At 46.7% G+C, this 12716-nt stretch overlaps 1 protein-coding gene across 1 annotated transcript in view; it reads left to right on the plus strand.

Moving 5' to 3' along the window:
• LOC311147915 (nucleolar protein 4-like) overlaps nt 1-12716 on the plus strand; it is a gene marked incomplete at both ends in the record, with an annotated part of 152409 nt that overhangs the window by 48889 nt on the left and 90804 nt on the right. Inside the window, one exon of the mRNA XM_084184757.1 lies at nt 870-981. Coding sequence (XP_084040883.1) covers nt 870-981 — 112 coding nt within the window. The remainder of the gene's footprint in view (nt 1-869; nt 982-12716) is intronic.

The following is a 12716-nucleotide window of genomic DNA, read 5'->3' on the forward strand; positions in this document are numbered from 1 at the left end:
AAAATCCAGTGGGTTCTGGTAGTCTTTAATAGTTGATTCTAAGATTTGCATTTGATCATGTATATTTTTTTGCTGTTTGTTCTCTGTTATAGGGCCAAAAAGATTGGAGAAGTGGTTTACCCATACATCTCCGTTTTTGATAGATAGCTCTTTGTGTTGTTGTTTGTTTAGTGTTTTCCAATTTTCCCAGAAGTGGTTAGAGTCTATGGATTCTTCAATTACATTGAGCTGATTTCTGACATGCTGTTCCTTCTTTTTCCGTAGTGTATTTCTGTATTGTTTTAGTGATTCACCATAGTGAAGGCGTAGGCTCAGGTTTTCTGGGTCTCTATGTTTTTGGTTGGATAGGTTTCTCAATTTCTTTCTTAGGTTTTTGCATTCTTCATCAAACCATTTATCACTGTTATTACTTTTCTTTGGTTTTCTGTTAGAGATTTTTAGATTTGATAGGGAAGCTGAGAGGTCAAATATACTGTTTAGGTTTTCTACTGCCAAGTTTACACCTTCACTATTACAGTGGAACGTTTTGTCCAGGAAGTTGTCTAGAATGGATTGAATTTGTTGTTTCCTAATTGTTTTTTGGTAGGTTTCAACACTACTTTCCTTCCATCTATAGCATTTCTTAATATTATTCAGTTCTTTTGGCTTTGATGCCTCATGATTGAGTATTGCTCTGTTCAAGTAGACTGTGATTTTGCTGTGGTCTGATAGGGGTGTCAGTGGGCTGACTCTCTCTCTCTCTCTGTCTCTCTGTCTCTGTCTCTCTCTCTCTCTCTCTCTCTCTCTCTCTCTGTCTCTCTCTCTGTGTGTCTCTCACTCTCTCTGTGTCTCTCTCTCTCGCTCTCTCTCTCTCTCTCTCTGATGGGCAGATTGCGGAGACGTATGCCTTCCTGCCCAGGGAGGCAGTGACCCGTTTCCTGATGAGCTGTGGCGAGTGTCAGAAGAGGATGCATATCAGCCCTGTCGGCGCAGAGTTCAAAGGTAAAAAACCTCTCTCTTTCTCTGGACCAGACTGCCGACTACCATCTCAGCTAGGCTCTGGGTGCGTCTAAATGGCACCTTACTCACTATATAAAGCACTTTTTTTAACAGGGTCAATAGGGCTATATAGGGAATAGGGTGCCATTTTGGACACAGACTCTGTTTAGGTCCATTTGGTAAAGCTCCAGCTGTACATTACATTTCAGTCATCGTCAAATATCATATTATACGTCTCTTCATAACCCAGCCTTCTGTTACTGCGACTGTCTGTAAGCCTGCTGTTACTGCAAGCGCATATACCATGGATGAAGAAAGAGATTTTCATAGGAGTTGTGACAAGAACGGTTTTGAGAGCTGCTTTGCCCCCTCTTCTCCTCCTTCTCCTGCTGTAACTACCCTAAAGGCACCCCATCCCCCCCTCTCCCACCCCCCTCCCTCAGCTACCACCCTCCCCCCAGCTCTCCCCCAGTCCTATTCAAATTAGTCATTGGAGTGTCCTGCCTCGTTCCTAACACACTGCAATTAGCCCAATTAGGGGGCTTTTAACAAAGGAAATGGCTAAGGAAGCGAGCTCTTTTCTACAGTGAGAGCGACCGGGGGGGAGAGAGAGAGAGAGTTAGGCCGATACCCGCTAATTATCAAAATCCAGAAAAGAGACGTTAATTTCTATAACCACTTAAAAGGAAGCGATTCCCAAACCTTCTATAACAAAGCCATCACCTACAGAGAGATGAACTTGGAGAAGAGTCCCATAAGCAAGCTGGTCCTGGGGCTCTGTTCACAAACACAAACAGACCCCACAGAGCCCCAGGACAACAACACATTTAGACCCAACCAAATCATGAGAAAACAAAAAGAGAATTACTTGACACATTGGAAAGAATTAACAAAAAAACAGAGCAAACTAGAATGCTATTTGGCCCTAAACAGAGAGTACACAGTGGCAGAATACCTGACCACTGTGACTGACCCAAATTTAAGGAAAGCTTTGACTATGTACAGACTCAGTGAGCATAGCCTTGCTATTGAGAAAGGCCGCTGTAGGCAGACCTGGCTCTCAAGAGAAGACAGGCTATCTGCACACTGCCCGCAAAATGAGGTGGAAACTGAGCTGCACTTCCTAACCTCCTGCCAAATGTATGACCATATTAGAGACACATATTTCCCTCAGATTACACAGATCCACAAAGAATTTGAAAACAAACCCAATTTTGATAAACTCCCTTATCTACTGGGTGAAAAACCACATTGAAATTGAATTGAATTGAATTGAGATAGAGAGAGACTAGCGGGGTTAAGATGGAAATGGAAAGAAATCTGGGGTAGGACAGAAAGATAATAAGGAAAAGGTGAGGAGAGAAATAAACGGCAGAGAGAGAGAGTCCGAAATAGAGAGAAATATTAAATGACTGCCCTGCTATTTCATACATATTTTATTTGTCTACATTCAGGGTCCCATATTGACAGAGGGGCTGCATTACCTTTACATATGGAGGTCCCTTAAATATTCCCACAAGAACAGAACATGGGTAGTATGTAAAGTAAACCATGTCAATTAACATTACAACCCCCACCCCTCCTCCGTCTTCATCTCCGTCCCATACACACACAACGCAGTGAGAGAAGTGCTCCAAGGCCCGATCTGTCAGTGTTGTGTCAACGATGATCATTAACGCTGGGTGTCGCTCATAAAGAGAGCAGCTAATTGGCTTCCTGTCCCGTGGGGATCCTCCCCTTCCCACCCTGACCCCTCATCCTTCCAACCCCTCCAACCCAACACACCCCTCCACTCGCACGAAAGTTCAGCGCTGAATTATTGAATGCAATTCATTACTGTATGCCAGGGCTATTTTTAATTGACTTCAGGCAGTCTTTTGAGTCAGGTCTTTCGTCCTTCGTCTCGTCAACCTTCATCATGCTGTATAGGTGATGCAGTAGGAACAGGTGTAAAGGAGGTGTAGGTTTGGGCCCATATTCAGAAAGCCTTGAGAGTAGGAGTGCTGATCTAGGATTGCCTTTTAGATCATGATGAATAAGATTACATGGACAGGGGGACCTGATCCTAGATCTGCACTCCTACTCTGAAACATTATATTAATACGAGCCTAGGTCGCTGGTCCTGTGCCAATTTCACTCCCTTCTTATTCTGAAATCAATTTATCAGCTAGCATGTCTCTGTAATGAATACTCGGACAGAGTGGTAAGATCCAATCGCAGAATCGCGATGCTTTATTAGAGTACAGACAAGGGAATAGCTTAATCGTGGTCGGGCGGGCTGTGGTCAAAACCGGGCCAGGCAGAGACAGGCAGAGGTACCAAGGGAGCGGGCTAGTCGTAGTCGAGGTCACAGGCACAGGACCAGAGAACGGTAATCACTGGGGTAGACAAGTAGAGGATTAAGCAATTCGGGGAGTCAAACAACAAGGCACAGGTCGGATACACGGGTAATCAAAAACAACAAACTCTCTCTCTCTCTCGGAACAAAATGCTTAGCAAGTCACACTGGAACAATACCTCGCACCGACTGAACTTCTGAGCACACCTTAAATCCTACACTAATTACTGACAGGTGTGCTCAGAACTCAGGTGAACCAGATCGAGTCTGATGACTCCCCCTCTCAGTAGATCGGGGAAGTGTCAGACTCTGACTAGACCCAGTCAACCCCCGATCCCTTACAGTATCCCCCTCCCCAGGGCCGGCTCCTGACGGCCTTCTACCTCTACCGGGTGGTCTTCCTCTGGGTCGGGTCCGGGATGATCTGAGTGTTCAGCGTGGAAAGTGGCCTTGAGAGCGGGGTCTTGTATGTCCTTAGCAGGGACCCAGGACCGTTCCTCTGGTCCATATCCCTCCCAGTCCACGAGATATTCGATGCCCCCTCGTCTCCGTCTTGACTCCAGTATCTCGTGGACTGTATAGGTGGTGTCCTGTTCATCCTCCAAAGGTGGTGTAGTAGGTTGTTGAGCGATTGGTGGGTACATCGGGCTATAATGGACAGGTTTCAACAGGGAGACGTGGAACGTAGGGTTTATCCTGTAGTGTCGAGGGAGTAACAGACGGTAGGTGACAGGGTTAATACGTCTCTGTATCTTGAAGGGACCAATGTACCTGGGTTGGAGCTTCTTGCAGCTCCGTCGGAACCGCAGGTCTCGGGTAGACAGCCACACTCGCTGCCCGGGTTGATAAGTGGAAGTAGGTCTCCGGCGTCGGTCGGCGTAGGTCTTTTGCTGTTGTGAGGCTTGACTGAGATGTTGATGGGCCGTCTCCCAGACCTGCGCACTCCGACGGAACCACTCGTCCACCGCCGGTACCATCCCGGGTGCGGTATCCCACGGGAACAGGGGTGGTTGATACCCTAGAACACACTGAAAGGGCGTTAGACGTAGGGAGGTGTGAATGAGAGAGTTCTGAGCATACTCTACCCAAGGAAGGAATCGGCTCCACTCTTGCGGCTGCCGCGAACATTGTTGCCGTAGATACTTCCCAATTTCCTGGATGAGCCGTTCTGTCTGCCCATTGGCCTGGGGATGATATCCGGAGGTTAGGCTAACCGAGATGCCCAAGCGTTCGCAGAAGGCCTTCCAGACCCGGGATACAAACTGGGGTCCCCGGTCGGAAACAATATCCTCCGGGACACCAAACTGCCGGAACACCTGGGTAAACATAGTCTCAGCCATCTGAGTGGCGTTAGGCAAACGGTTCATGGGTACCAACCGGCACATCTTGGAGAAACGATCGATGACCACAAGAATTATAGTATGGCCCTCTGATTCTGGTAGGTCGGTAACAAAGTCCATTGCAATGTGCGACCAGGGTCGTTGAGGAGTTGGCAATGGCATCAGCTTACCCTCCGGTAGTGCACGAGGTACCTTGGACTGAGCACATACTGGACAGGATAAGACATAGTCTCTGACATCATCTGTGAGGGAATCCCACCAGTATTTTCGGCTGATGAGTCGTGTAGTTCGAGTGATTCCGGGATGACCAGATCCCAGCGACGTGTGGCACCATTCCATCAGTTGAGGTCGAAGCGGAGCTGGTACAAACACCTTCGACACCGGGGTTTCTGGAGGAGCTGGTTCCGCTTGTAGGCTCTCCTGAATCGTGTCATCGATAGCCCACCTCACAGGACCAGCACGGCAACTCATGGGGAGGATAGGTTCTGGTTCCACCGGTCTTTCAGCGCGCTCGAACCGTCGGGAAAGCGCGTCCGCCTTACAATTCTTGGACCCGGGAATATAAGAGACAGTGAATTGGAACCGGGTGAAGAATAAAGACCACCTTGCCTGTCGGGAGTTCAGTCGCTTAGCACTGTGAAGATACTCCAGATTGCGGTGGTCCGTGAGCACTTGGAACGGATGAGCTGCTCCCTCCAGCCAATGTCTCCACTCCTCCAGTGCTAACTTCACCGCCAGTAATTCACGATTTCCCACGTCGTAGTTCTGCTCGGCCGGATTCAGCTTCTTAGAAAAAAAAGCACAGGGTCGTGATTTGGGCGGCTCAACTTGGCGCTGGGATAGCACGGCTCCAACTCCAACCTCCGAGGCGTCCACCTCCACGATGAACGGCAAGGTAGGATCCGGCTGACATAAAATGGGAGCGGTGGTAAATCGTAGTTTCAATGTCTCAAAAGCCCGCACTGCCTCCTCCGTCCATTTCAGACCACGACCCTTGTAGCTGGTCATCGCCGACAGGGGAGCTGCGGTTGTGCTGAAATTACGCACGAACCGTCTATAGTAATTGGCAAACCCTAAGAATCTCTGGAGCTCTTTCACCGTCTGTGGTTGAGGCCAGTCTAGTACAGCTTGCACCTTGGATTCATCCAGTTTTACCCCGTCGGGAGTGAGTATGGCCCCAAGGAAGGAAATCGTTGTGACATGGAATTCACTCTTTTCGGCCTTCACGAACAGAGAGTGTTGTCGGAGTCGGTCCAGAACCTGTCGTACATGGGACACATGTTCACTCAGAGAGTTAGAGTAGATTAGGATGTCATCAATGTACACTATGACAAAGCGATCAATCAAGTCCCTGAAAATGTCATTCATGAACGCCTGGAACACAGAGGGCGCGTTAGTAAGTCCATAGGGCATGACACAATATTCATAATGTCCTCGATGGGTGATGAAAGCGGTCTTCCATTCATCCCCTTCTCTAATGCGCACCAGATTGTACGCACTCCTGAGGTCCAGTTTACTGTAGATGGAGGCCTGCCCCACCTGCTCGAGGGCTGCTGGAATCAAAGGAAGGGGGTAACGATTTTTAATGGTCATATCGTTCAAACCTCGATAGTCTATACAAGGACGCAGTCCGCCATCCTTTTTCTTAACAAAGAAAAAACTGGATGCGGCGGGAGACGTAGATGGGCGAATGGCCCCTTGCTGTAGTGCCTCATCAATATACTTGCTCATTGATTCTCGTTCCGGCTGTGACAAAGGGTAGATTCGTCCGCGAGGAGGTGTAGCCCCGGATAGCAGATCAATTGCACAATCCCAGGCCCGATGCGGTGGTAACACGGTAGCCCTCTCCTTGGAGAACACCTGCGCGTAATCCTGGTATTCTGTAGGAACAACAGTAGACACCGCACCCTTCGCATCCTCCACAGTAGACGTTTTGCAAGGTAAAATGAGGCACTCTGCCCTACATACCTCACTCCAAGCCGTGATATCGCCAGATTTCCAGGAGATGACCGGATCATGGGTAACGAGCCAGGGGTGGCCGAGGACTAGCGGCTCCCGTGGAGCGGAGATGACGAACAGAATGATGTTCTCATGGTGCAGGGAGCCCACTTGTAATTTGATTTCCTCGGTACGGTGCGTAATGAACCCAGTGCCCATGGGCTCACCGTCTAGCGCGTTGACTCGCAGGGGAGGTTGAATTGGGATAAGTTGAACTCCCAACTCCTCAGCAAGACCCATATCCAGAAAGCTGGCAGCCGCTCCGGAATCAATAAGTCCTTCCAACCTGCGCACTTTCTCTCCGACAGATAAGGTCACTGGCACATACATTTGTTTAGATGTAATGTTCAAAACTGGAGTCTCACTCACCGGTTTGGCAGTTCCGAGGCGATATCCTGGGGTACGTTTTGGTCGTACCTGACATTGATGAACGAAATGACCCAACTGACCACAATACAGGCATAGTCCGTCTTGCCGACGTTGTTGTCTCACCGACCCTTGTAGAGGTGACCGTCCCAGTTGCATAGGTTCCTCCTCAGATTCTCTCCTCCGCTCTGTCGATTGCTGAGGACCAGTGATCGAGGGCTCCCGGACTGTGGATACCTTGTGTTGCACTATCAGATTATCAATCGAGATGGCTATTTTGATAAATTCATGTAGCGCAGTGATATCTCCTCGACAAGCCAACTCAGTCTGTACGTCTTTGCGCAGCCCTCTTCGGAAAACGGTGAGCAAAGCCGTCTCGCTCCATCCGCTACCGGCTGCTATAGTACGGAACTCTAAAGCGTAGTCGGCTACGGTGCGACGGCCCTGCTGAAGTTCGCATAGTTGGTCTCCCACACTACGCCCAGATACTGGGTGGTCGAACACCTCCTGGAACAGTCTCTTGAACTGAACTTCCGCATTCAACTCGGGAACCTCAGCTGCCCAAAGCGCAGTAGCCCAATCCAGTGCTCTTCCCGTTAGTAGAGAAATCATGAAATCCACCCTGCTACGGTCATCGGGAAACATAGTACGATTATACGACATATACAGGGACGTCTGAAGTAGAAACCCCTGACATTTGCCAGGTTCCCCGTCGTACCTAGTCGGTAGAGAAATCGGAGGTGTAGGACGAGGACTGACCGTGCTCGGGGTGGTGCCTTCAGCTGCACCAGCGTTGAGTAGCTGTAGGAGTTCATCCATGCGTTTCTCCTGTATCTCCCATCGCCTCTGTAATTCCGCTGGATCCATGGTAAAGGCGAGGTATTCTGTAATGAATACTCGGACAGAGTGGTAAGATCCAATCGCAGAATCGCGATGCTTTATTAGAGTACAGACAAGGGAATAGCTTAATCGTGGTCGGGCGGGCTGTGGTCAAAACCGGGCCAGGCAGAGACAGGCAGAGGTACCAAGGGAGCGGGCTAGTCGTAGTCGAGGTCACAGGCACAGGATCAGAGAACGGTAATCACTGGGGTAGACAAGTAGAGGATTAAGCAATTCGGGGAGTCAAACAACAAGGCACAGGTCGGATACACGGGTAATCAAAAACAACAAACTCTCTCTCTCTCTCGGAACAAAATGCTTAGCAAGTCACACTGGAACAATACCTCGCACCGACTGAACTTCTGAGCACACCTTAAATCCTACACTAATTACTGACAGGTGTGCTCAGAACTCAGGTGAACCAGATCGAGTCTGATGACTCCCCCTCTCAGTAGATCGGGGAAGTGTCAGACTCTGACTAGACCCAGCCAACCCCCGATCCCTTACAGTCTCATCTCTGTCATTTATCTGCTGACCTACTAAAGGACAATATTCTCAGGTCTGGAGTCCTTAAGGGGGGTAATAGAAGGCAGACGATCAATACTTACGCAGTAATTAGACAGGTGCGCCATCATCAATTACTGATTGATAGTGTGTGTGTGTGTGTGTGTGTGTGTGTGTGTGTGTGTGTGTGTGTGTGTGTGTGTGTGTGTGTGTGTGTGTGTGTGTGTGTGTGTGTGTGTGTGTGTGTGTGTGTGTGTGTGTGTGTGTGTGTGTGTGTGTGTGTGTGTGTGTGTGTGTGTGTGTGTGTGTGTGTGTGTGCGTGTGTGCGTGTGCATCTGTGTGTACTGTCCCAGTAGGTGATAGGTTGTTTGATAACGCTGATTGATTAGAGTTGATATGATCCTTGGAGAGGAGGACCCTGTATGTCATGTGATAAGGAAAACGGACCATTGCTTGCACTTGAGGGATAATGTCAATGAATACAAGAGGGGATACAAGTTCAGTTATAAAGAGTTTGCAGTTATTTTGTTATATGCTGTATCATATATTATAGTAGAGTCTTTATAAATGAACTGCTGGTATACAGTTGAAGTTGAAAGTTTACATACATTTAGGTTGGAGTCATTAAAACTTGTTTTTCAACCACTCCACAAATTTCTTGTTAACAAACTATAGTTTTGGCAAGTCGGTTAGGATATCTACTTTGTGCATGACACAAGTAATTTTTCCAACAATTGTTTACAGACAGATTATTTCACTTATAATTCACTGTATCACAATTCCAGTGGGTCAGAAGTTTACATACACTAAGTTGACTGTGCCTTTAAACAGCTTGGAAAATTCCAGAAAATGATGTCATGGCTTTAGAAGCTTCTGTTAGGCTAATTGACATAATTTTAGTCAATTGGAGGTGTACCTGTGGATGTATTTCAAGGCCTACCTTCAAACTCAGTGCCTCTTTGCTTGACATCATGGGAAAATCTAAAGAAATCAGCCAAGACCTCAGAAAAAACATTGTAGACCTCCACAAGTCTGGTTCATCCTTGGGAGCAATTTCCAAACACCTAAAGGTACCACCTTCATCTGTACAAACAATAGTACGCAAGTATAAACACCATGGGACCACGCAGCTGTTATACCGCTCAGGAAGGAGACACGTTCTGTCTCCTAGAGATTAATGTACTTTGGTGCGAAAAGTGCAAATCAATTCCAGAACAACAGCAAAGGACCTTGTGAAGATGCTGGAGGAAACAGGTACAAAAGTATTTATATCCACAGTAAAACTAGTCCTATATCGACATAACCTAAAAGGCTGCTCAGCAAGGAAGAAGCCACTGCTCCAAAACCACCATAAAAAAGCCAGACTATGGTTTGCAACTGCACTTGGGGACAAAGATAGTACTTTTTGGAGAAATGTCCTCTGGTCTGATGAAACACAAATAGAACTGTTTGGCCATAATGACCATCGTTATGTTTGGAGGAAAAAGGGGGTTGCTTGCAAGCCGAAGAACACCATCCCAACCGTGAAGCACGGGGGTGGCAGCATCATGCTGTGGGGGTACTTTGCTGCAGGGGGGACTGGTGCACTTCACAAAATAGATGGCATCATGAGGAAGGAACATTATGTGGATATATTGAAGCAACATCTCAAGACATCAGTCAGGAAGTTAAAGCTTGGTCGCAAATGGGTCTTCCAAATGGACAATGACCCCAAGCATACTTCCAAAGTTGTGGCAAAATGGCTTAAGGACAACTAAGTCAAGGTATTGGAGTGGCCATCACAAAGCCCTGACCTCAATCCTATAGAACATGTGTGGGCAGAACTGAAAAAGCGTGTGCGAGCAAGGAGGCCTACAAACCTGATTCAGTTACACCAGCTCTGTCAGGAGGAATGGGCCAAAATTCACCCAATTTATTGTGGGAAGCTTGTGGAAGGCTACCCAAAACGTATGACCCAAGTTAAACAATTTCAAGGCAATGCTACCAAATACTAATTGAGTGTATGTAAACTTCTGACCCACTGGGAATGTGATGAACGAAATATAAGCTGAAATAAATCATTCTCTCTACTATTATTCTGACATTTCACATTCTTAAAATAAAGTGGTGATCCTAACTGACCTAAGACAGGGAAGTTTTACTAGGATTATATGTCAGGAATTGTGAAAAACTGAGTTTAAATGTATTTGGCTAAGGTGTATGTAAACTTCCGACTTCAACTGTACATACACTACCAGTCAAACGTTTGGACACACCTACTCATTCAAGGGTTTTTCTTTATTTTTTACTATTTTTTTACATTGTAGAATATTAGTGAAGACATCAAAACTATGAAATAACACATATGGAATCATGTAGTAACCAAAAAAGTGTTAAACAAATCCAAATATATTTTATATTTGAGATTCTTCAAATAGCCACCCTTTGCCTTGATGACAGCTTTGCACACTCTTGGCATTCTCTCAACCAGCTTCACCTGGAATTATTTTCCAACAGTCTTGAAGGAGTTCCCACAAACAGTGGGGAGAACAAGTATTTGATACACTGCCGATTTTGCAGGTTTTCCTACTTACAAAGCATGTAGAGGTCTGTAATTTTTTATCATAGGTACACTTCAACTGTGAGAGATGGAATCTAAAACAAAAATCCTTGTTCTCCCCACTGTATGCTCAGCACTTGTTGGCTGCTTTTCCTTCACTCTGCCGTCCGACTCATCCCAAACCATCTCAATTGGGTTGAGGTCGGGGGATTGTGGAGGCCAGGTCATTTGATGCAGCACTCCATCACTCATGTCACTCACGTCACCTCAATCGAAAGATAACGGTAACCTCGGAATATCTCCAAGCTCTCTGTCACTGGAAGAGCCCCTCGATCTTTGTTTCTGATACTCTCCTAGGGGTATTGTCAACGAGGAAGGTGGTAACGACAGGCACATCACTCATAGGGTGGGTCGCAGTCCACGAGGGAAGAGCAGTAAACAGAGTGTGGCCCCCACAACTCCGCCTCGCTCATATAAACTACCTCGAACAGCTGACAGTGCTCCTCTCATTGAGACACTTTTTGCCCTTCCTCCAGAATTGTCACGTCCTGGTCAGGACATACAATACGACTGTGGTGGCATACATCAACCGCCAGGGTGGAACTCTCTCTGCATGTACACAGACTAGCTGTCAAGATTAACTGTGGAGCGGAGCACACCTACTCTCACTATGCGCGACTCATGTTCCAGGCGTACTGAATGTGAGAGGGGACTTGTTGTCCAAAGGACAACTCCATCCACAAGTGGTGAACCAGATCTGGGAGAGATACGGTCAAGCCACAGTAGATCTCTTCGTATTGCACAAAGACGCGTCACTGCCCGTTGTTCTTTGCTCTGGCAGGAGACGCACCACTAGGGATGGATGCGTTGGCACGCTCTTCGCCAAGGGTGCTGCTCTATGCTTTTTCTCCGCCAATTGGTTTTCACGTGGGACCACCCATACGTAAAAATGTATGCACACATGACTGTAAGTCGCTTTGGATAAAAGCGTCTGCTAAATGGCATATTATTATTATTATTATTATTAATATTCAAAAATACGCATAAAAACAATTTGTGCATTTAGAAATGTGTTTTCATCTAATTTACTTGTTGCGGATAATAAATAACTTTTGCGGTTCAATGTTAAATGGGTTTCCATCGCATTTTCAATTGTTCTGATCGTTTTGTCAGATACCGTGCGGGTATGCTACTTACAGTACATGATGAGATTATTATGGACAAAAGAGCAAACTTTTATTTTTTGGTCAAAAGGCAGGCAAGCATCGATCATCATGTCACCAGAATAAGACCCTCGATATTGGAAATGAGCATCAAGCTCATCACCGTGCACTTTCATCACCCTGTGAAGTTCATCATAATTTATTTAATCTGTAGCCTAATAAACTGCATACTTTCCCGAGTCGTAGTGGGAGGACTACACAACAAATCATTGCGTTATTCCAAGTTTATTTCAATATGATGGTTTCCACCACCATTTCTCGCATTATTCATTTTACAGACACAAAAAGATCCCACCTTGTCTAAAGTATTTTATTTTGTCGACATTTGGAAAGTGTATCTACAAATTTGCAGTTTCCATCAGGCCTGTCGTGAAATTTTTTATCCGACATGTGCTTTATTCGCATAAAAAGGTTGGCTGGAAACCTGGTTAATTCCTGATACTCCCCACTCTAGTCAGAGTGAGAAAACAGGGCATATCCCTCATCTTGGTAGCCTGTCGATGGGCAGGAAGGCTCTGGCAAGCGGAGATCATTCTCCTGCTTTATGACGA

Source organism: Coregonus lavaretus, assembly GCF_964263955.1.
Source record: "Coregonus lavaretus genome assembly, chromosome: 20".
NCBI classification, from domain to species: Eukaryota; Metazoa; Chordata; class Actinopteri; order Salmoniformes; family Salmonidae; genus Coregonus; species Coregonus lavaretus.